Below are 24230 nucleotides of genomic sequence, written 5' to 3' on the forward strand. Positions count from 1 at the left end.
CATCCTCCCACGGAGGCAGCCAGGTGGCACCACAAGGAGCAGAGACCAGGACCTGAAGTCAGGAAGACTTGAGTTCAAATCCAGCCTCAGTCACTTACTAGCTGTGTGATCCTGGGCAAGTCACTCCACCTCTCCCTGACTCAGTTTCCTCATCCATAAAATGGGCATGATAATAGCACCTCCCTCCGAGGGCTGGTGGGAGGGTCGGAAGTCTCGGTGCTAAGACTTTGGGAGAGAGATGCTGTTTTCTTCCCCGGATTCTCCTCTGAAGGGCACTCCTGGCTGTGGGCTGCAGCCTGCCCACACACACGTGCACTCCCTCCAGGAGGGGTCTTCGCCCTATGACAGCAGGAGTGTTCCACGTTTCACAGTACTACGATGGGGAAAACCAAGACCCCAGAGATGGGCCCTTGATGCAGATGGCCTCAGCCAACGGACTGGAAGCCCCTGGAGGGCAGGGACCGTCTGTCCCTCTGGCACCTGACGGTGCGGAATAGGGGATAGAGAGCCAGCCCTTCCATCCCCCAGACCTGGGTTCACAAACAGGCCACGTAAACGCAGGGCAGTCACAGAAGCTCTAAGGGCTCCAGGCAATTTTCAGAATTTCGTGGGAGCTCCCAATCGATCCACAAGCATTTCTGAAGGGTCTGCTACGTGCTGGAGATAGAGAAGAATGAAACAGTCCCTGTCCTCAGAGAGCTTATGTTCTGTCCCCTACTCACATATCCTGGTTTAGTCCAAAAAAGTCTCCCCGGCGGCTAGCACCACGTCTGCTGAGCTGAGACGCCGAGCCTCCTGAGCACGCTTTATGAGCCCTCAGAACAGTCTGAGCCAGCCATCCACACAGGCAAGGCCAAGCGGATGAAGAATGCCTGACGGCTCAGACGCAGTCGGATGGACGGCCCACCAGGACCTGTATCTTGGACGGACGGTGCTGATGTGCATGAGGAGCCTGTCCAAGAGTAGGGGGCAGCACCCTGGGAAACTGCCATGCATGCTGTAAAACCTCAAGCTCCCCCCAGACCAAAAAAAAAAAAACACCCCACCGCACCATCTGAACTATAGGTGTGGACACCAGGCAGGCCCCACCCTTTGCTCAGGTCACTTAACTAATCCAGGTAGGCCTTGATTTACTCATCTGTAACTTGAAAAGAAGACAGGCCAGAAGACCTCAGAGGCTCCTTCCAACTGCAGAGCTATGATTCTAAGATACAAGGCAGCTAGGCGGCGCACTGGAAAGAGCCCTGGGCCTGCAGCCAGGGAGGTCCGAGTTCAGATCTGGCCTCAGACACTTCCTAGCCGTGTGACCTTGGGCAAGTCAACGGTACCCTGTTTGCCTCAGTTTTCTCTTCAGGGTTTTTATAAGAATCAAATGAAATAACTTTCGGTGCTCTATAAATAACATAACACATCACCTAAGATGCTATTTAAATATAGCTAATAATAACTAACATTTACACGGCACTCACTACGTGCAGACACTGTGCTGGGTGCCTGACAATTATTAGTTATTATTATGTTACTTATTATGATTTCTCTGCAAACTGAATACAAGGGCAAAAACGGCATAGAGAAAAAACGAGCAGGCAGAGCATGGACGTGATGCCCTAAGTTCTGGGAAACCAAGAGTCCCACGTGCTCTCTGGGCCAACAGCCCCACCACCTGCCTCGTTTCATCTCCAGACTCTGCCAGAAAGCGCCAAGTAAGTGACAGGGGCTTAGTCCGCTTACAGAAATAACTGCGGGGAAGGGAAGGAGGGAGACAGAGAAAAAGAAAGAAATACAGAAAAGAAAAAAAGGAGAGGGAGAGAGAAGAAAGAGAAGGAGAGAAGAGACAGAGAGAAGGAGGAGGAAGGAAAAAAGGAAGGAAGGAAGGAGGGAGGGAGAAAACAAAAGAGGAAAGAAAGGAAAAGAAAAAGCCAGGGACTTTGTGATCCCACAGAGGAGGCAGCCAGTGACCCCACCCCAATCACATGGATGAGAGCCCCTGCCCCAAGGAGAGTGACCCCAATACGGGCGAAGTGCTCTATCCCCGCTGCCTCACCCTTGAGGTCTGCAAAAGCTCCTTCCTGACTGTGTGACCTTGGGCAGCTCACTGCACTTTTGCGGGCCTCCCTTTTCTTGAGGTCCCTGCCCACTCTGTGGCTATGGTCGACCCTATGACTGATTTATGTCCGAAAGCCCTATGAGGTAGGCATTCTTATACCCATTTTTTAGATGAGAAAACTGAGGCCTAAAGGGGTGGGTGTATATGTGTGTGTGTCTTACCCAGGGTCACAGAGTCAGTAAGTATAAGGGGTAGGATCTGAACCTAGCTTTTCCCAACCCCAGGGCCAACTGTGTGTAGTCCACTCCCCGGCCTTTCTGCCCAGAGAATCACAGATTTGGAGCCAGAAGGCACCTTTGAGGCCATCCAGCCCAACTTTCTGGACTCACAGACAAGAAATCAAGGACCAGTGAGTCACACAAAGACCAGAATCTGACTCCTAATTTGAGGCCTATTCAATCGCATTCACTGAGAGCTTACTACATGGCAACACTGTGCTAAGCACTCTGGACTCAAAGACAACAGTGAAACCGCCCCTGCCTTCAAGAAGCTTAGCAGGGCATACGAACCACATGCAGGCCCAAGTGCCCACATATTAGATCTCTGAAATGAATACCAGGCGGTTAGGAAGGAACGCAGCCCAGGTAGAGGGGACGTGCGTAACCCTACTCCGCAGGCCGCTATAGGAGGTGTCCGGAAGCCTGAGGACACCCGGGCAGCCAGACCAGGAGGGCAGGGAAGGGTGAATATCCACACAAAGGTAGGACCGAGGCAGGCCCAGGGCAGGCTGGGAAGGGTTTGTAAGTGTCAGAGGGGGAGGTGATGGGGAGCCAGGGCCAGACCTGTGCTTTAGGGTGCAGAGAGACTTGAGGCAGAGAGATGAATTAGGACATGACTGCAGTCTCTAGGCAGGTGGGGAAAGGAGTCGGAACTAGGGTGGTGGCTGTGAGTGGACGCACAGGAAAGATGTCGTGGAGACAGAAGAAATGAGAGTTAGCGAGGGGCGGGTGGGTGAGGAGTCAAGCTTAATCCTGGGAGGCTGGAAGGAGGGTGCCCTGGGCATGGGAATACCAAAGGTCAGAGAGGGGAGGGTTTGGGGAGAAAGAGGAGCTGGGTTTAGGGCATGCTGAGTCTGAGACAATCACAGGACGTCCAGTTCGAGATGTCCAGGAAGCAATTGGTGATGTGAGACCAGAGTGTGGGGAGAGACTTCCCATCTCACCAGGCTGCCTCCCTCTCCGTACTGGGAGAGCAGCCAGGGACAAGCCGACCCCAGCCTCTCCCTCCCTATCTGTGCCCTGGGAAAGAGAGTCAGCCCAAGGACAGAGAGAGAGAGATAGGGCAGCGTGCCAGGCTGGTCAAGAACCAGAGGGGCAGGGCCAGAGAGCACCGGACATCCGAAGGGCCAAACCAGGGGAGAAGGGAGAAGGCTGAGGGAGGGGGACAGGGCTGGCCTTATCCAAAGAATGCCTCGAGGGTCCAGAGCCCCCCCCACCCCACCCCCTCCCACACACACACACATGGCTCCAGCCTTCCTAAAACTTCACCATGAGAAACGAATTCCCTTGAACACAAAAATGTACCCTCAGTTCCCAGCAGGCCAGAAATAGAAGGAACTTTGGAGAGAGAGCATTTCGTGGGCAGGCAAAAAAATAAAAAATAAGTAAAAACCCCTAATGTTCAGTACATTTCCCAGGTTAGCCAATGGGCAGAGCAGGTTCTCAAACCTAGGGCCTGTACCCCCAAATCAAAGCTCTCTTCTCCTGGGACGTTAGCAGCAACTCTTATGGCTCTACAGCTAGATACATACATATATACATAGAGAGATAAAGACATAAGCTTAGGAGGAGTAAGGCATTAACAGCCCTGCTCTCCAAAGTGAAGGGCTTAGGGGGCCCAGGGATCACAAACTCGGGGGCTGAAGTCACCCTTCATTACTAAAGGGCAGGGCTGAGATTTGAACCCAGATTCTATGACCCCAAATCCAGGCCTGACTCTGCTGATTAGCCTCAGTTTCCCCCTCTGTAATGGCAAGAGGAGGAGATGGAATCATCATAGAGTCACAGGTTGCCGTCAGAAGGGCCAGGGGGTCCGAACCGCGGATGCTACAAAGTCACACAGGTAAGAGAGGACTCGGGTCCCGGGTCCTCCGACCCATTCCCGGCACCACCACTGGGGTGGATGGAACAAAGCGGGCCACGGGCACCAGAGGCGCACAACTCTGCGAACAGGGGCTGCGGCTGGGGCGGGGGTCCCCGCTCCTCGGCAGGCGCACGCCGCGGGGCTCACTGCCTCCAGTGCACGGTCCTGCAGCCTCACCCCCACGAGTCCCGAAGCTCACTGTGGGGCTCGTGCATAGGAGCGCCGGGCGGAGAGGGGCGCTCCCCGCTGCCCCCCACTCCGGTCCGGCACAGCCCAGGACGGCTCAAGCTCCGGGGCGCTTCGTGGAGAGGGGGCTCCCGCCTCCGCGATCGCGGCCGCCTGGTGCCCGGACTCCAAGCCGCAGCGGGCAGCGGCAGCAGCCCGGGGCGGCCCGGGAAAAGTGCATGGAGTTGGGGCGGCCGGGAACCGAGGGGCGGGGCCGGGGTCGCCCTTACCTTTGGCCTCCTTCCAGTCGGTGGAGGTGCTGAGGTCCACCTTGGCCGCCATGGCCAGAGGGGGAGCGGCTGCCCAGGTCCGCACGCCGGCCGGCCCGGGTCCCTGTGCCCGGCAGAGGCGGCGCGGCGCCAAGGAGGGCTGCGCCCGGGGAGCCGCCGCCGCTGCTGCGCGCGCGCTCAGGGGCGCCCGGGGGCCGCCGCACGTGCCGCCCGGGGGCGCAGGGGGCGCGCTCGAGGGACGGCGGGGGGCGGCGAGGCGCGCGCAGAGGCCCCGCACGGCGCTCAGCAGCCGAGCCCCGCGGCCGGCTCCGCAGCTGGCCCACGGCATGGGGAAGGCGCCCCCGCCCCTCCGCGCGCTCTAGTCTGGGCGCCCGCGCGCGGCCACTCAGGACGGGGGCGGACTTGGGGAGCGCCGCCGGGCCGGGCCAGAGCGAGCGGGCGGCCGATCCCGGGACGCGCCGCTGGGGACCCTGGAACTTGTAGTCCCGCCTGCCGGACGCCCGTCTCCCGCCGCCGCCGCAGACGGCAAGGCGCGTCTGGATCCGCACCCGTTTCCTGCACCCCGCCAGGCTGCGCGCTAAAAACGCGCCTGGAGGCCTGCGGTCACGCAGAGGAAAGGCACCCCCCCCCCGCGTGCGTGCATGCATGCACCAACCAAGCCAAGCCTACCCTGGCCATGCCCCCGCAAATGTGGGTCTCGGTCTGCCTCCCTCAGGTCTCCCGGTCGTCGGGCTGGTCATTGCAAACCCTTCTAAGCCCTTTTCTCTAAAAGGTGGTCATCACTGCACCTGCTTCTTGTCCTTGGCGGTGCATCAGTCCTCAGAGGTGTCCCTGAAAACGCCCACTGAGTCACTTATAGCACGGTAACAATCCTTTGCATTCACAGACCAGTTTGTTGAGTTAGTAGGGACACCCTCTGTTGGTTACTAAGGGGAAAAAAAAGCAGCTATAAATGGTTTTGTATAATGGACTCCTTTCTCTCTCTCCCTGGCTCTTTTTTTTTTATCTCCTTGGGGTATAGGCCTGGCACCGGCAGTGCTAGGTTAAAGGGCATGCAGTTTGGTGGCAGAATGGCTGGACAGCTTCACAGCTCCAGTGACGTGGCTCCACCAGCCGTGGTCACTAGCAGGCACAGAGGCTAGGGTTTGGAGACAGGTCTGGGCTCTAGACAACACACAAGCCGTGGCATTGGACAAGCTGTGCTCTATCTCTGAGCCCCACTTCTTCTGTGCAACTCAGCAGACCGTGAAGTGAGGAAAACCTGGATTCAAGTCCTCCCTCTGAAATCTACTAGCTCTGTAACTCAGGGTAAGACACAGGGAGCAGTTCTCAGGACTCACCAAGCATTTAAGCCCCTTACTGGGTCCAGGCCCTGTGCTGAGCACTGGAGATACAAAGAAGGTAAAAACAGCCCCTGCCCTCACGGACCTCCCAATCTAAGACCTGGGAAACAAGGTGGAAATAACTAGATTTAGAGAGCTGTGAAGAGCAGATGAAGGGGGGAGCGCAGCTGAGTCCTGAAGGAAGCCAGGAGGCAGAGGAAGAGCATAGCTGATCCGGGGGCATGGCCAGTGCAAAGTCAGGCAGTCTGAGCTGCAGGAGTTCAAAATCCAGCTGGCCCGGAGCCAATGGTTTTGTACAGATGCAAAAGAAACACCTGTTCTGACCTCAGGGAGCTGACATTCTGACGTCGTCGGATCACCAAGATGTCCGACTCTCTGTGACTCCATTTGGGGTTTTCTCGGCAGCAATACTGGAGTGGTTTGCCATTTCCTTCTCCATGAGGAAACTGAGGCAAACAGGGTTAAGTGACTCACCCAGGGTCACACAGCTAGGAAATGTCTCAAGTCCTCCTGACTCAGCACTCTATCCACAGCACCACCCAGATAGATATCGATGCTAGAATAGACAAACTAGAGACAGACAGATTGATAGGACAGACAGACATGAGTTATCTTTACTAGAAAATAACACGGTGGAGTTCGAGACCTGGGCTAGACAGCCCTTCCAGCTCCTGGTCTGTGACCACAGCGTACTATCTGATCCATTCTGCAGGACGACAAACGAGCCCAGAGGAGCTGTGACTCCCTCAAGGTCACTGGAGCCGGGATGGTACCCGGTGGCCCTGGTTGCACGCAGGGTCACGGTTCTTCCCACTACGTCACAGGTGGGAGGACACACCTTAGCGGAGTTTGTTTGCCTTGGCCCTGCCCTGCGTCTGCTCAGAATTCAGGCCAGGGGGGCTGGTACCTGTGGGCCTCTTGTAGCCAGAACTGGTATGTCAGGTTGGGTGGCCCGCCCCAAGCCCACAGAGGTACACCTTCCCACAGTCCTTGCAGCGTCCCAGTGAGCAAAGGGCAGGCACGGCAGAAATCCCAGCAGGAAGTGTGAGCTGAACACCTGGAGCTGAGACAGCTGGGCCTGGGCTCCTTATCTCTGGACCTCGACCCCGTAGAGTCTAAACTAACTTGTCACTCAGGTCATCTCATGTAACCTACCAGGAGGAAGGGTAGGAGACTTGTCCAAGGTGACTCAGGCTACATCTGAATTTGAACCCAGGTCCACTGTAGAGCCAGAGTCATACCACACTCCGCAGGTTCCCACAAGTTCAGGGAAGGTCTAAGGAGAAGGTATGGGTGTACAGAAACTCAGAATAGAACAATGGACTGGAAGTCAGGAAGCCCCGAGTTCAAACCCAGCCGCTAATACTTACTAGTCCTATGATGCTGGGAAAGTCAATTTCCCTGTTCTGTGCCTCAGTTTCCTCATCTGTAAAATGAGGGGTTGGCAGGGAAAGCCTCCAAAGGCCCTTCCAATACTAACTCCTCAATCCTTTGAGAAAGCAGTTGGCAAACCTGAGCCTGAGGTGTCCTGGGCATGGTGTGCCCAATGGTGCTGCTGGCCTCTGATCTCAGGGTCTACCCGAGGGCATGGAGGCCTTCCGTGCTCCTCTGGAGATCTCTGGGCTGCCAGAGACGTTCCCCAGACGTCCGGGGACTGGCCCGTCTTTTTTTCTGCTGGTGTCTTTCTTGGATGACTGCCTACGTTATGATTCTTGTCTCATGACATTATAATGGTAGAGGGCTCCCTGACCTCAGAATGCCCGGAGAGATTTATCATCAATGCGGATACTTTAAGGTTTGCCAGACGGCTACTGACAAAAGGTGGTTTGGTTCATCTGAAATATCTGCGTGTACACACACACACACACACACACACACACACACACACACACACACACACACACACACACACACACACACACACACACACACACACACACACACACACCCCCTCTCTGTCTCTCTCTTTCTCTCTCTTCCCCTGGCTCCCTCAACAAGTCAGGACTACATCTCCCAGCATCCTCAGGGCCAGCCCTCCCCTCCTCCCCCCGCCCTCATGTCTGTCTCCAGTTTCCCAGGACACCTGGGAACGCTCTATTTAGCCACTCAGTCTGGGGCCCGCGCGCTTGACCCGGCCCATCACCTGTTGCTGGAATCCAAACTCAATTCTAGAAATAGCCGTCCGCCCCTGCCGGCCCGGCCCCCAGCCTTCCTCGGTGGTTTACTGGCCACCAGCCAGCAGCAGCCGGCTGGGGCGGACATGGCCCAGCCTGACGGGGCCTCTCCTGGCATGCTTCCTTCTGGGGCACAACTAATAAAAACGGACTTATATAACACGTTAGAGTTTGCAAAGCATGGGACCAGAGTCCATGCCCTAAGGGAGATCTCAGAAATCACTTTGGGGGGGGGAGACACTGAGGCCCAGGGAGAGGACTGCCCCGAGGTCACATAGGCAGTCAAGCATCTTAAAACACCTACTATGTGGCAGACACCGGGCCAAGACCCGGAGGAACCAGTCTTGCCCTCCAGAGGTCGACAAACAGGCTAGAGATGGGATCCTCGGGAGATAATGGGGGGGGGAATCTAGAATTGAGGAGGAGCACAAGAGTCCTCCTGTAGAAAGGGGGTGTTAGCTGGGACTGAATGGAAGGGGGGAGAATTGAAACCCAGGTGGTCCCGACTCCCAAACCCTGCGTTCTCTCCACTGGCCCAGGTGACTCAGTTGGCCCAGGAGCATTTGAAAGCTTCAGAGGACTCGACATAGGTCTTCAGGGTTGTCTACCAGAGAAGGCAGCCTGGCGCTGTAGTTGCAGTCACAAGACCCAAGTTCGAATTCTGCCTTTTCTACATACCACCTGGGGAACACAAGGCAAGTTCTTACCCTCTCTAAGCATTAATTTCCTCCTCCGTCTATTCAATGGGCTAAGCATAGAAGGCCTCAGAGGGCTTTCCAGTTCAAAGTCCTCCACTGCCCCTCACTTAAATCCAGTTCAGGAGCAAGCCAATAAAGCTATCATCCTCATGATGTCATGATAATCAGGTTTAATAAAAGGGAAGGGGACAAGCATTTATTAAGGACCTACTAGGTGCCAGGCACTGTTAATAAGCCCCTTCAATTCAGTAAACATTTAGAAATCACCTACTAGGTGCCAGGCACTGTTAATAAGCCCCTTCAATTCAGTAAACATTTAGAAATCACCTACTAGGTGCCAGGCACTGTTGAAGCACTGGGAATGCAAAAAGAGGCTAAGGACAGTAGCTACCCTCAAGGAGCTTACAATCCAGTGAGATGACATGCTAACAAATATATCCAAGGCCAGCCAAAGCCAGGATGCATTGGAAATAATTAACAGAGGGAAGGCACAGGAATAGGCAGGTCTTGGAGCGGGCTTCCCATGGAAGGTGGGGTTTTCAGCTGGGCCTTAAGGAAGCTGGGGAGTAGTGGGAGTGGAGGAGGGACAGGGTTGCAGGCTGGTGGCAGCCAGAGAGGATGCTGGGAGAGAGAGTGGGAGGGACAGCCCCAAGGCCTGGGTCACTGGACCAAGGAGTACCTGTGGGGAGTGAGGGGAAAGGGACCTGAAGAGGAGGAAGAGGAGGCTGGCTAAGCATCCACAGACATCATCCTAAATCGCCATCTTTTTGTCCCTGTCCTAGGCTGACAGCGTCGAGGTTGAGATGGACCGGGGAGGTGACAGAGAAGGGCAGCAGAGCCCCCAGGCTGGATCTGTGCCCAGGAGGACCAGGGAACAGACGATAGAGAACTGAAAGTTCAATAGATATTGACCACGTTATTGACTACGCTGAGTGTCTGGGATGGCTCCTCCAAGGCCAGCTTTGAATAAAAGGCTCAGATGGTTTGGTCTGGTTTTGAAGGTACGAATCTGAGACATTTCAGGGAAGAAACTGTCCTTCCCTCAGGGCTCAGCTCTTAGAAGAGGAGAAAATTCAGGGTGAATTTCTTTATCTTCCAGTCTGAGAGGTGGGTCCCAAACTTCCCATGCATATTGAAAAGTATGCAGCAAATGGCTCAGTCAGCCTGTCAAGCATCAAGCATTAATTAAGCTCCTACTGTATTTGGAGCACAGTCTGCTGTGTGAAGGATGGATTGGAGAGAGAGAGAGAGGAGAGACTGGAGGCAGGATGGCCAGTTAGGAGCCCACAGATGAGAGGAGTGAGTTGTAGCTGGGTCTGACTTATAAGAGAGGGGGATCACAGGACCTCAGAGCTGGAAGGTAACTCAGTCATCTTGTCCAATCTAGTTTCCTGCCTGATTAAATGGTATTTCCTTTTCCATATAGTGTGGCCAGCCTTCTTGCTGTTCTTTTACACAGTAATCTCCCACCTCATGTCTTTACCTTGGCTGTACCCCCTGCCCTGGGATGCCATCCCTCCTCATCTCCACTTCTTAAAATCCCTTGCTTTCTTCAAAACTGCTCAGGCAGTTTTCTATGTGAGGCCCTTTCTGCTCCCTCCCCACCACTACCCCACCCCCACCCCTCATGATTAACCCTGTGTATACCTTCATTTGTGTTCATTTATTTATGTACAAGTGATCTTCCCCAAGAGAATGTAAGATCCCTGAGGGCAGAGGCTCCCAGGAAAATGAGGGACTGTCATATTGCTTAATTAGCACTAAGACTGTATTATATAGACTACATAGATGTATTCCATCTCTCTTACTGTGTTACCAGAGTGTTTTATAAAGCACCCCAGAGGACAAGCATTGAAGCTGTGCCCTTACATAGGCAACTTAATGATAATAATGATAGCCGGCATTTATAGAGTGCCTACTGTGGGCCAGGCTTTGCAACTATTCCATATTTAATAATAAATGGTCAATCTTTGGTTTAGGAAAGACAGCCAAATTACTATTATTAATTATCAAATAGCCATAATTAATAAAATGATTGTTACTTACCTAGAAAAAATAATAAATGGTCATGCTATTTTGCTCATACAGGGACCTCGTGGTGTGGAAGACTCCTCCACTCATGCAGGTTGGCTACTCTGTGTATATGTCATACAATTCTATTATACTAGCAATGTTATATTTAACATGTAGTATTACATGCATATAGCTCTCTCTGTGTGGGGTCTGGGGTCTGGGCCCAAGCTTGCTAATATTTTGACCAATTTATTCCAATATAGCTGGCCCTCTTTGCAATCCTATGTATTTGCTCTGATGCATTTGAAAACCTGATTCTGCAAAGGGATCTCCAGGTTTTCCCAGGAGTCCCAGACACAGAAGAGGTTAAGAACCCTCGGTCAGAATCAGATTTGAGGACCCTAATATCAGCAAAAGCTCCCCATGGAAGCTGTTATTTGATGGTGCAAATGTTGTTATCTCTGTTTGACAAGTAAGGGAACCCAGGCCGTGACTGCCGCGGTTATTTGATCATTGGTGGCTTCAGGATTCGAACTCAGATCTTGGGGCAGTATGTGAAGCCCTGGAAAGAGCGCTGGGCTGAAACCTCAGCTCTGCTCCTTTCACTACCTGGGTGTCCAAAGGCAGATCTGGCCACTTCTCCTGGCCTCAGTTTCCTCACCTGTAAAATGAGGGGGATGGCCTAAAGTGGCTTCCAAGGCCCCTTTCCAGCTCTCAGCCTGCACCCATCCTCACCTCCTCTTCCCCAAAATGCCTGCTAATCCATCTTTGGGTACCACTGTCCCCTCTGTCCCCTAGAGGGTCAGTGACCTAGTAATAGCTCACATCCATGTAGTGCTTGAGTGCTTGGAAGGTTTATCCCAGTGTTTCTCACTCAGCACCCTTGACATGATGAGGTCTAGAGCTGCTGGGACCCCAAGATCACAACACCCGGTCCTGTCCGAAAGAATTTGGCCCGAGCCTTCTTTCAGCCAAAGACAAGGTTTATTAAAAATCCACCATATTAGCCAGACTGCTGAGGAATCTAAGAGTCTATGGTATTGGCTAGATTTTAAGAATCTGAGCAGTTTAATGGAGATAAGACAGATCTTACATACAGAAAGACTGTGGGAGGGATCTAGGAGCAGCCAGGTAGCCTAAGAGGTAATAGAATGCCAGGGACCTGGACCATGTGGCCAAGGGAGAATGGTGCCTAGCTGAAACGAAGGGTGGGAAGGGGTAAGACAATGGAGGGCTAGGCTAGCTTAAGGGCAACAGAGTTGGGAGATTGGGTGTAGCCACTGTGAAAGGCCAGTTGATGGGATTACGGCCTCAGGCAAACTCCAGAGATCTGTCCATGTTCAAAAATCCAGGGGTTTTCCTTTTTGGGGTCTAGCTCCCATCCTCATCTGAGGCAGGGGACTGCTATCCTCATTTTACAAATGGGGAAACTGAATCTCAGTGGATCCCACTCAGCAACCTTGTCGTAGCTATCTTCCTATGTTACAGATGGGAAGCTGGGGCTAGAGGCAGAAATAGCCAGTTGCTTCCAATAGGAAAGAAATAAGCATTTATTAAGCACCTACTGTGTACCAGGTACTGTGCTTAATTATTATGGATGCCAGGTAGGTGCTATTATGATTCCCATTTTATAGCTGATGGAAACTGAGGCAGTCGGAGGTGAACTTAGTTCTTTCCCCAGCACTCCACCTCCAATGCAGAGCTCTCAGTCAGGCCCTCACCACATTCTGGAGGAGTGGAGATCCCGCAACCCATTTCACTGATAGGAAAACCGAGGCCGGTCCCACCCCCAGGGACCCCTGGCCCCGGTCGCAGTTTGAGAGGGCAAAGTGCACGAGGTAGACGCTTGAGGTGATACCCCAGGGTGGCGCCCACGCTGCTGGAAGAGAGCGCGGCCCGCCGGGCCGGACTAGGAACCCCCCACGGGTTAAGGGGACGGGGAAGGGCCAAGGCCGGGGCAACAGTCAACTCGAGTGGCAGCAGGGGCGACCTATCACACAGAAGCGCTTGGAGACCCTGCGCCCAATAGAATCGCTCCTCATCGATGGCTCTGGCGTCAACGTGCCCGTCAGCCCAATGGGAAAGGTGGAAATTTCCAGAAGGAAGTGGACCAATGGGTGCGGCCAGCGCCGACCAGACCGGCGCTCCCACCAACCAATGAGCATAGCAGAAGGCCGGCCCTCGGCCAGTCGTCAAGCAGGCTCTGGGGCGGGCCGTGCCAAGGAAAGCCCAATGGCGAGGAAGAAAAGGCTAAGGGCAGAGCGAATCGCCGTCCGCCGTCCAATGAAAGGGAGGTGCTCATGAGTGGCGGGGGAGTCAGCCTCTAAGTGCGAGAGGAGGCGGGGCTCAGAGGGAAGACTCCACCAATGGGGCGGCTACGAAGGGGCGGGAGCCGGGAGTCCCGGCAGCTTCTAGTAGGTTCCAGAAGGCGGCGCGTGCGGCTGGGAGCTGGGCGCGAGCGGGCGGGCGGACGTATTTGCGGCAGCCTCGGCTCCGGCTCGGGCCATGGAGCAGGTGAGGGGCGGCCGGCAGACGGCGAGCGAGCAGGGAAGGCGGGTGAGCCGGGAGGGGGAGCGGCGGGGCCCGCGGCGCCGTTGAGGTAACCTCCCCGCGGCCTCAGCCCGGACCGGGGTGGGGGGGGAGCGCCCGGGGCCCAGGGAGGGGCGGCGGGGTCGGGCCGGGGGCAGAGGGTGGTTACTGGGGCGCCGAGAGCAGATTGGGCCTGAGGGGAGGGGGACGGGACCCGGGAAGAGGGAAGGATGGGGGGGCTAAGAGGGGGAGGGGCAAGGTCTGGGATGGGGGAGTTGTGGTGGGGGAGGGGCAGGGTCTGGAGGAAGGGCGAGCCTTCTTCAAAGGGGGGGGGTCTTTGGGCCCGTCCGAGGCAGAGAGACCTGTGAGGTTTGCGGGGGGGACGTCCGAGGTCCCTGAGGAGCCGGGGCAAGAGATAGGAAGTAAGTGGGGAGTCAGAGGCAGGGTCGGACTCCGGGGTCGGGAAATGGTCCGAGGGAGGGCAGGCCGGCTGGGGATGGATAGAGGGGAGGGGCCTTCTGTGATAATCATGGGGGGGGTAAATGTGGGAGAAATTGGGGTCTGAAATTGTGATGGAGTGAAGGGCGGGAGAGGTTTGCTTGAATGCAAAGTGGGGGGGCAAAGTGAATTAGTGAGTGGGGGGGGCTCTGAGTTTCCCAGAAATGCCCTTTTCTGTTCCGGGGGGGGGCTTCTTGGTAGAGGTGCTAGGGAAGGGGGGTGTAGCCATGTCTTTTGGAGGCTTTAAGTCTTAAGCAAACCAGTGTTTTCATGAGGCTTGGTCCAGGGGCTTGGTTGGGGGGGGGGCCTCTTGGGCCCAAAGGCTTTGAGAGGTGGGATTGTTTCAAAAGTTGGGGCTGGGGAAAGTGAGGTGATCACCCCGTAAAGAATGAATGTGGGGGGCACCAGAAAGAGGAGGGGCTGGGAAGTGCTCAGGACTAGGGGCTGGTGCTTGGATTCAGAACCGTTCCCAAACCAGTCTCCTCCTTTTTTCAACTTTCCGGCTCTCCCTTCCATTTTTTCCGAGCGCTGCTCACTAAGTTTTAGTGTTCATCAAAGGTACGGTGATGGCAAAATAGAAAGGATGAGCCTGGGTTCTGGTTCCTTTGCTCACAGACTGCTCTGCTGTCAGTGACTTTGAGGCGGGCTGGCTCTCGGTGATCTGGGCCCTCCCTGGTCTGGGGAGCAAAGCTAGCCAGTCTGTCTCTAGGAGGAGAAAGCCGAGCTCCTCTGTTATTATAGGGGCATCACCACTCAGCTTTCTGGCTCACTCTCACGAGCTGAGCCAGCCCCAGGAGAAAAACTCTGGCTTCTGAGTTCAGAAAAAAAACATGGGGGGAAGAAGAAACAGTAAAATTGGAGAGTCCCTCCCTCCGTGAGGACCTCCCAGGTTCCATCAAGGACAGAGTAGTCCAGTAGGATTTAAGAACCAACAACTGCCCATCTGTGAGGAAACTAGCCTTAAGTACAGTGATCTGCAAACCTCGTCTTGGAACCATAGATTTCTAGCCCTTAGATATCATCTAGTGTTCCTCCCCAACCCATGATTGTTTTACAGAAGAGGAAACTGAGGCTGAGAAAGGGATTTGTCCAATGACCCACTTGGGTGAGGACTAGGGTCCAGGCCTTCTTAGTATATACCCTTTCTCTTGATCCCAGGTTTGAGAATAGCCTCACCCTCAGTGCCTCGTAGGTTTGTGTGTTGTCTGGCTCTTTTATTACCCTTGAATAATCCCCTCACTCATGTTATGATTATGAGCCTCTGTGAGCTGCAAGAAACATTTGGACACCACAAGCTGGAACATTAGGGAGAGGGGAACTCACATCTTGAAGGTCCCATCTTTTAAGTTACATCGCATTTGTAGCACTAGCCAGGTCAGACTATTCCACTTGAGCTCCTTCTGTAATCCCACTGGGTAATTGCCCAAACCCCAACATGCTTTTTTTATTTCTTGACTGGCCCAAACTCACCTGCCGAGTGGGAATTCTCCCTCCAGCCTCCCCCACCAGAGTTCAGAATCTCCCAGTTAGAAATGCCCATTCGGTCCCACCTGTGCCTAAACTGCAGCTCCCTCCCTCCCTACCCCAAACACCAGGAGGTACAATGGAAAGGCAGCACTTGGCAATATTCTTGTTTGTAGTGTTCATACTAAGGATGTGGATGGCTGGGTTTGAGCTTTATATAGACTATATTTTAAAGGATGAGATAATTAGTACAGATGGGGGGTACTTTTTAATCAGGGATAACCCTTTACTTGTTGGAGGTTCCTCACCTCAGCACCCACATGTGAGAAGCAGCCAGTTTTTCCCCTTAAGGCCCTTGTCTGGTGGTGTGAGGGATGTCCTGAAGTGGTTACATAGACCCTCCCTCATGTTTGTTCCTCCTACGTTTACTTCAACTGGAGGTTAAAACATGAGTCATAGATTTGGCTGAATTATGCTGAACAGGGGGCAGGTTTTATTTTAATCTCCCAAAGTGATCTTAGGGTGCTCCCCCTTCCCCCTCCCCATCCCTTCTCCACTTAGGGGAAAAGTGTTTGCCTGTCCTATGGATGACTCATGACCACCTCAGTGAGGGGAGGGTTCTTATTAGACCCAGGAACACGGTCTAACCATGCCAAGGAAATGGCATCTCTTCACTTCCAGAAGTAGGAAGCCTTTCCTAGTTTTCCAGAAATCCAACCAAGTCACCATAACAGAACAACATGTCAGCATACTTTCTTTGCCAACCAGTTCCTGCTCCAAGGGAGTCAAGAGAGTTAATCCCTCTGTTGGGCTCTTGGGAAACATGTGACAAATCAAAACTCCCCTTTTTTCCCAGGTTAATCCATAGGTCAATCCCATAGCAGTCTGACTTTCCAGCTTATTTCTGTGCCTGAACATTTTAGATCTATTGATTCAGTGGGGAGTGGGAAATTTTCACATAAAATAAGCTGTTCCAGCCTGTGAGGGAGCTTCTATATGCTGTTGTCCGTTCTCTTTCTGTGTTTTGGCATAGAAAGAGGCAGTCCATTTTAGATGGTGGTTCAAGTGGAGTCATAGAAAGTGTTTTGGACTTGAAATTCAGAGAGATCTGGGTGTGAATCCAGCCTCAGACTTAGCTCTGTGACCAGACAAGCCTGTGGTCCTCTGTGAAGTGGGATTCATGCCTGTAGTACTTGACAGCATTGTCCTGAGGTTTCAGTGAGGTGGGGGTGTGTGTGTTCAATTCTGCAAACATTGAGGACTGTGTTTTTCTAAACTTGTCAAGGAAGGGGGAGTTCCATTGGGGCGACAGGTTTCTCTCTGAAAGGCCAGAAAAGCTCCAGACACATGCCTCGGTCGTGTGCATGGTGGCTCAAAACCAGTATTCCCCCACGTGCGGGAGTGAAGAGATAGTGGCAGAGGACTTTGCCCTGGTGAGTCGCCTCTTACCTCGTCCCTTTCTCAGGTGAACGAGCTGAAAGAGAAGGGCAACAAGGCCCTGAGTGCCGGCAACATTGACGATGCCCTGAGGTGCTACTCGGAAGCCATCAAGCTGGACCCCCAGAACCATGTGCTCTACAGCAACCGTTCTGCCGCCTATGCGAAGAAGGGAGACTACCAGAAGGCCTATGAGGATGGCTGCAAGACTGTGGACTTGAAGCCAGAGTGGGGCAAGGTGAGCTGGGGAAGAGCCTCCCGGAGGCGGCTGCCAGCCCCACAAGCGGTATCCACATTCTCACCAAGAGTGTCCTCCGACGTTTCAGGGATACTCCCGGAAGGCGGCCGCTCTTGAGTTCTTAAACCGGTTTGAAGAAGCTAAGCGGACCTACGAGGAGGGTCTGAAGCATGAAGCCAGCAACTCCCAGCTCAAGGAGGGGCTGCAGAACATGGAGGCCCGGCTGGCTGGTGGGTGTCACAGGCTGTTCTTTCCCCCTTGTCCTCATGCATCCAAGGCCTCCCTGGGGGACCCTTTGTAACAGAGAGTGACCGGCTTTGTTGTTATGTCTGGTGCAGAGAGGAAGTTCATGAACCCTTTCAACACCCCCCACTTGTATCAGAAGTTGGAGAACGACCCTCGGACAAGGGCCCTGCTGAATGACCCCAGTTACAAGGAGCTGATTGAGCAGCTCCGAAACAAACCCTCAGATTTGGGCACGTAAGTGGGGGCATCTTTGCCCACCCCCCCCTTTGAGAAAGGCTGTCCAGTTCATGTGTCCACAGTGAGAGAGGAACCCATCAGGCCCTCGACAGCTTCCCCCCACCCAGGCTTCCGTTTTAGACTCTCTTTCCTTTCAGCTTTTGGTCCTGGTGAAGAGCCAATTCACTGGTTTCTCCTGAAGCCGATTGGCAGCTCCTTTAAATTGTAGCTTTCCAACTTCCTGGGGACACCAAGGTTGAGGGTCTTGTCCGTGGTTATGCCCCTAACTTGCTGTTAAAGGCGGGATCCGATCCCAAGGCCAGCTCTGTCTGGCATGCCTCTGCCTTCCCTCGGACTAGTCTGAAAGCTGGTGTTTCTCTGAGGACATGTGGGGATGGAAGAGGAACCAGGGACTCCTGGGAGTGGGAGGTGACTTTAACAACAGACATGGCTCAGCAAGAGGTCTGAGCTGTGGGTCCCTGGGGGACATCAATGGCCATTCTTCTATACGGCCCACGTTCCAGGAAGTTGCAGGACCCCCGTGTTATGACCACACTGAGCGTGCTTCTTGGTGTGGATTTGGGCAGCATGGATGAGGAGGAGGAGGTGGTATCCCCACCACCACCCCCTCCCCCCAAGAAGGAGGCCAAGCCCGAGCCCATGGAGGAAGATCTCCCTGAGAACAAAAAGCAGGTATGGGCTTCCCTGACCGTCGTCCCCTCAGCTGGCAACTCTGACGAGTGTGTAGCAGAGGGCTCTGTTTTCAGAGTGGGCCCCCCAGGCACATCGAGAAGGGGCACTGTTGTTTGCTTTAAAGCAAGTGAATGGCTTGGTGCATAGGGTGTTCCCGACAGATTGAGGGCCCTCTGGGGTGGTTGTCCCTCGTGAGGATGGTTACACTGAGGCACTCAACAGCTCTCCGTGGTCACTGGCGTTTTGCCCCTGTTGGGTGTGACCACTGGGCAGGAATGTGATCCCTGCCTCGGTCAGGAAGAAAGTTGTAAGACTGCTCTGCATGTTGCCTTTAAAACTCATCTCAAGCAGTTTTGGGCACAGAGAGCGAGCGTGGCACGAGTCTTGTGCTTCACAGCAGCATCTTCCGCACTCGGTGTGGGCCGGGACACCTCATTGTTTCCCTGCTGGCGGTAACAGCCGACCGGCTGCTCCCAAGCGTAGCACCCGGCACGAAGGCCACGCGTGGGCCGCATTGGGGTGTCTCAGAGCCGAGGTGACAGCCCCCTAGGCGTAGCTGATCCCTCCTGCCAGGGCTTGGAGTCCTTTTTCCGAGCCCTCCCACCACCCCCTCCATCATTGTTCCCTGACAAGCAGAATCCTGTGGCAGTGTGGGTGGCCAGCAGCCAGAAATAAAACCGCTGTCCCAAACTAAGTGGAGGGTGCGTGAGGAGCGGCCGGCTTTGCGCTCCCTCTGTTTTCTCGATGGGATCTACAGAGTAGGTGGGAGGAGGTATCCTTGTCCTCTAGCAGGAGGGGGGCTGCCCTCGAGGCATCTGAACCTGCTCGCGCCTGGCTTGGGGGCCTTTCTCTGCTCATCCGATGGTCCTTAGTTTGTTCTTTCTTCTTTTTCACTCTCCTCTAGGCTCTAAAAGAAAAAGAGCTGGGGAATGATGCGTACAAGAAGAAAGATTTTGCCACGGCCCTGAAGCATTACGATCGAGCCAGGGACTTGGACCCTACGAACATGACCTACATCACCAACCAGGCAGGTGAGTGCCTGGGCTGCAGCCTGGAAGAGCGCTGGGCCCTGGGAGGGCGGGCAGGCCTGCCTCAGCCACAGCCTGACCCTTCTGTCTTGGCAGCGGCGTACTTCGAACAGGGCGACTACAGTAAGTGCCGAGAGCTCTGCGAGAAGGCCATCGAGGTGGGGAGAGAGAATCGGGAGGACTATCGGCAAATTGCAAAGTGAGTGACCCCCAGCCCTGGCTGGGAACTGGGCATGGGGTGGGTGGGGGGGGGAGGCCTTCTGAAGGGACGGAGGTCGGCTGAGCCGCCCCATGCTTCCCCTTCCCAGGGCTTATGCCCGAATCGGCAACTCGTATTTCAAAGAGGAGAAATACAAGGAGGCCATCCACTTCTACAACAAGTCCCTGGCTGAGCACAGAACCCCAGACGTCCTCAAGAAATGCCAGCAGGTCAGTGGCAGGAAGGCGCCGTGTTCTCCCTGATTTCTGTCTGTGTGGAAGGACTTCTTTCCCACCCTATTCCATTTCACCAAAAAATAGCTAAGTAGAAACTGGATGGGTCTTTGGGGGGGGTTGGGGGGTTAAGTGACTTGCCCAGGGTCACACAGCTAGTAAGTGTCAAGTGTCTGAGACCGGATTTGAACTCAGGTCCTCCTGACTCCAGGGCCAGAGCTCTATCCATTGCAACACCTAGCTGCCCCTGGATGGGTCTTGGGGGGACCTCAATCACCCCTTGGCACACGGTGACGGCTTTAACTACAGCCATGTGGACAGGGGCCTTGAATGCAGCCTTCAGCACCTATGGCGTAGTCCCAGCCTTCGAGTTCCAGTTATGCCAATATTAATCCTCTTACAGCAAAATGTGCTTGGTTTTCTGCCCGCTGTCAGTTAAATTTTGTGCTATGATTTTTCAGAATCAAAACCTCATTGGAGTGTCAGACTGTGTTGCTTATAGGTTGGGGGGACGAGTAACGAAGACCAAACCTAACCAGCTTTCCTTTGATACCAGGGCTCAGTGTTGCGTCATTAGCACAACTTTGGCTATCAGGAGGGTTTAGGGTTCTAGTTCCAACACCCACTTGGGCTTCTTCCCTCAGGCTGAGAAAATCCTAAAGGAGCAGGAGAGGCTAGCTTACATCAACCCAGACCTGGCCTTGGAGGAGAAGAACAGAGGCAACGAGTGTTTCCAGAAAGGTATGCGGGGCCGGGGGTGGCGACAGAGGAAACCGAGGCTGGCGGTGGGGAGGGGAGTCGCCAGGGTCTTCCTGGCTCCGTGGCAGAGGCCGTGAGGTTGTCCCCTCTCCCCCAGGGGACTATCCTCAGGCCATGAAGCATTATACAGAAGCCATCAGAAGGAACCCGAAGGATGCCAAGCTGTATAGCAACCGCGCAGCCTGTTACACCAAGCTGTTGGAGTTCCAGCTGGCGCTCAAGGTCAGGGGTCGGGGGGGTGTGAGAGGGAGGAGAACGCATAGGGGGAGCAAAAACCTTCCCTTTTCCGCCCCACTTGAATGCCTTGGGGCTCATGCACACATAGCCTGAGCAGGCCTGTTATCCTCGATCGTGTCCCTTTATCTGAAACGTGCCAGGCATGCTCAGGCGGCCTCTCACTCTCTTCCATTGTGTTCTACAACGCGGAAGATGCTTTTCTCTACTGGCTCCACGGAGGCCGACAGGCACAAGGCGAGACCAAACACCTCATCTCTCTGGTGAGGGGAAGGGCCTTTTTCCGTGCCCACCCTGCCGACTAGGACAGGGAGACCCTGCAGCCACTGCTCTCACGTGGGGCAGGCCCAGAGGCAGGTGTGGGGCGCATTCCGATCTCGCGGATAGAGTAGCTGAAGCCCGTGGCCGTGAGGTCATATAGTTGGTATGACCTGCACTGGGAGGCATTAGGGGCGGTAAGGCTGGTCCTTACCTTCACCTTGGCCTTCTCCCTTTAGGACTGTGAGGAATGCATCCAGCTGGAGCCATCCTTCAGTGAGTACTGCTCCCGCTGCATTTGGGGGAGGTCTCGGGTCAGTCCCTGTCTTGTTTCTTTGTTATATCTTTGCTCCTCTTGAAAGATAAACTGCCAAGGCTAGAGACAGCTTGTGCCCCAGCCCTGGCACAGCATGGCACGAGGGGGAGTCATCACGTCCTTCCCTCCTCCCTCCGCCTCAGTGGGGGGGGGTGCTCACGTAGGGAGCTTCACATCCGGAGGGGTGTCCTTAGGGTCTGGCCTTTGGCCCCGCCCCATCTGCCTTCCTTCTACCCACAGTCAAAGGGTACACCCGGAAAGCGGCTGCTCTCGAAGCCATGAAGGACTATACGAAAGCTATGGACGTCTACCAGAAGGCCCTAGACCTGGACTCCAACTGTAAGGTTGTGGCCTGCCCCTGGCACTCATGAGCCCCGGCCTGTTGGCTCTGTTCCTTTTCCTCTTTCCTCCTTCCCTACTGTCCCATCCGCTGTTACTACAGGCCTGCGTGGTGGATGAGCCAGCCAGTGCTGGTGGCTCCACGTGTCCATGATGCTGATGGCCTGTCCTTCTCTCCCCTTCCTGGTAACATAGGAGGCAGCAGATGGCTACCAGCGATGTGTCATGTCCCAGTACAACCGTCACGATAACCCTGAGGACGTGAAGCGGCGAGCCATGGCTGACCCCGAGGTGCAGCAGATCATGAGTGACCCGGCCATGCGGCTCATCCTGGAGCAGATGCAGAAGGACCCGCAGGCGCTCAGCGAGTAAGTCAGGAGGGCTGGGGAGAAGGACCTGTCTGCATCCTAGAGCCCTACCCAGGCTGGCCTGGACCCCCAGGGCAGTCTGGGAAACCCCAGCAATCCCTTGTCAGAAAAGGGCCTGTAAACTGATGGATTCTACAGACCAAAGCAGACTGGGTTTTTTTTTTTTTTATTTCCTTTGGTCTGTCTCACAACATGACTAATATGGAAATATGTTTTGCATGACTGCACATGTATAACCTTTATCAAATTGCATGCTTTCTCAAAAAGGGAGGGGAGAGAATTTGGAACTCAGAATTGAATAAAATGAAGGCTAAAAATTATTTTTACATGTAATTGGAAAAAATGAAATATTAAAGTAATGTTTTGATTAGAAGGCCTTTACAGGCATCAGAGAAAATTCATCAGGTTACAAAGGAAACCAGTTCTCTGACAGTTGGAGTGTTTTGACAACAAATGGATGGAGCCTGGGTGAAGAGGCCTGGTCCTGCTCCTCCCCCAGGCTGAGGGGTGTGACAAGCCCCGCCCTGACTGGGGCTTGGCGACAGTCGCTGATAAGCACAGAGTCCGATAGTACTTAGGAAGGAAGAGTTGGGGTTAAACGAAGTCCAGGGGGACGCTGATTCTGTGCAGACCTTGGAGAGTGGGGACGGGCAGGGCAGGCTTTGGGTTCCAGGCTTCTGGGCAGTCATGCCTTCTTCCTCCTTTCTAGACACTTAAAGAACCCTGTGATTGCCCAGAAGATCCAGAAGCTGATGGACGTGGGTCTTATTGCAATTCGGTGATGACTTGTTGAGCCCCCGGCCCTTCCCCCTTATCTGTGGCAAGAGAAGCTGGGACCGCGGCAGGAGCAGAGAAGGGGAAAAAAGAGACCCACACCTTGTCTCTCTGTATTTATCCATATATACGTACATATATATGTGGAAGACACAGACTTCCTCGCCTCATTTGTACAGCCGCCGCTGCCTCGGGGCTCCCCCAGCATATGCATGGTCTCTCTCTTCACTGCTGCCCCTTCGAGCCCGTGGCCTCCCTTCCCCTGTCGCTGTCCCAGCTGCTCTCCTCCCCCTTAGTTGGTTTTGGTTTTTTATTTGGGGCGGTGGCTGTGTCCAGGGAGGGGAGGGAGCCCCTTCCCTCCCTTGGGCCCCAGCTGCCCCTGCTCATTGTTAAATCCACGCCCCCGTCACCTCCAAATAAATCAAGCCAGTTGGCGTGGTTATGGCTTGCTGTGGCCTCAATTGTGTGTGTGTGCGCTCTTGTCTCGGTGGGTCTGTGCATGCCTCCTCTCAGGGCAGAGCTGCAAGGCTGGAGGCCTGGGCTAGGCTGGGAAAGAGGGCCCCTGGTCACTAGGGGGCGCTGTCACCCTTCACACGTGGCCTGACGGGTGAGGAGCAGAACACCCAGCTGACACCCCGCGCGTTGTCCTTCGTGACTCGAAGAAGGAAGAGGCTTTATCCTTCGGTGTCCTAGTGGGGCAGCCAGTCCCAGCTGAGTTCTCCCATAACCAAGGGCAAGGGCTGTTGCTGGTGGTCAGCGGGGGGGGGGGGGGGGGGGGGGGTCAGGCAGAGAACTTCCCTGGTAACTGCCAGGCTTGCTACCTCCCAAGCTGAGGAAGCTGCGATGGCCCTTGCTGGCTCTTCCTCGTGCTGTCTTCCGGGCACTGGGTGTCTCCGCCATCAGCTGCATGGTTGCTGAGAAAGGGGCAGGTGGCCTCCCGGTGAGCCCCAATGGCCAGGCCTTGGCTCCTGGCTTCCTCAGGAGAGGTCCCGCTCAGCTAAAGCAGAGGCACACCTCTGACTTCCTGGTCCACACTCCTGCCCGAGAGGTTACTCCTGCTGGTTTGGTTAAGCCGTGGGACGTGTGTCTGCACCTACAGACCCAGCGTTATGCCCAGCACGTAGTAGACACCTGATTAGTGCGTTAAGAAGACCTCGCTAGCTTAACATTTATAGAGCACCTATGTGCAAACAACGTGCTAAGCAGCTTTTAAAATGATCAGCGATCACTGCCATAAGCTTTTGAATTTTAAATTTTTCTCCCTCTCCCCAAGAAGGCGTGCAGTCTGGTACAGGCTCTACATACACATACACGTTCATATTAAACATTTTCATATTAGTGATGTTCTGAGGAAGAATTGAAAAACAATATATTGAGGAACCACCAGAAAGAGGAAACAAAAGAAAAAAAAATGTTTCCGTCTGCATTCAGACTCCATAGTTCGTTCTTTGGAAATGGAGAGCGTTTTCCGTCATGAGGCCTTTGGAGATGTCTTAGATCTTTGTATTGCTGGGAAGGGTTAAGTTTAT

General features: G+C 54.3%; 2 protein-coding genes across 4 annotated transcripts in view; one reads left to right on the forward strand and one right to left on the reverse strand.

Moving 5' to 3' along the window:
- The window catches only part of MACROD1 (mono-ADP ribosylhydrolase 1), a 209863-nt gene extending 204818 nt beyond the window's left edge, over positions 1–5045 (reverse strand). The window contains exon 1 of one of the 2 annotated variants that reach the window (XM_078148407.1): positions 4645–5045. In XM_078148407.1, the coding sequence (XP_078004533.1) occupies positions 4645–4972 (328 nt within the window). In that variant the 5' untranslated portion in view covers positions 4973–5045. The remainder of the gene's footprint in view (positions 1–4644) is intronic. The other variant, XM_020968413.2, reaches the window with a different exon arrangement.
- Positions 5046–13279: 8234 nt separating this feature from the next.
- On the forward strand, positions 13280–23162 carry STIP1 (stress induced phosphoprotein 1). 2 transcript variants are annotated; one of them, XM_020968269.2, is made up of 14 exons: positions 13280–13386; positions 16829–17038; positions 17127–17268; positions 17377–17518; positions 18025–18193; positions 19098–19224; positions 19318–19420; positions 19530–19650; positions 20298–20394; positions 20510–20634; positions 21144–21180; positions 21461–21564; positions 21755–21927; positions 22637–23162. In XM_020968269.2, the coding sequence occupies exons 1-14, from the start codon at positions 13378–13380 to the stop codon at positions 22707–22709; spliced, it is 1632 nt and encodes a 543-aa protein (XP_020823928.1). In that variant the 5' UTR covers positions 13280–13377; the 3' UTR covers positions 22710–23162. The 2 variants fall into 2 exon arrangements, with proteins under 2 accessions (XP_020823928.1, XP_020823927.1); XM_020968268.2 differs by having other exon boundaries at positions 13283–13428.
- Positions 23163–24230: the final 1068 nt, after the last annotated feature.

This window comes from Phascolarctos cinereus, unplaced genomic scaffold, assembly GCF_003287225.1.
Source record: "Phascolarctos cinereus isolate Bilbo 61053 unplaced genomic scaffold, phaCin_HiC Scaffold_9;HRSCAF=440, whole genome shotgun sequence".
In the NCBI taxonomy this organism is placed as follows: domain Eukaryota; kingdom Metazoa; phylum Chordata; class Mammalia; order Diprotodontia; family Phascolarctidae; genus Phascolarctos; species Phascolarctos cinereus.

Coding starts and splice junctions, on each gene's coding strand:
- STIP1 (XM_020968268.2), top strand. CDS start 13,378: ATGGAGCAGGTGAGGGGCGGCCGGCAGACGGCGAGCGAGCAGGGAAGG. Junction 20,635..21,143: donor AGTTCCAGCTGGCGCTCAAG/GTCAGGGGTCGG, acceptor TTCTCCCTTTAG/GACTGTGAGGAATGCATCCA. Junction 21,565..21,754: donor ACCTGGACTCCAACTGTAAG/GTTGTGGCCTGC, acceptor CTGGTAACATAG/GAGGCAGCAGATGGCTACCA.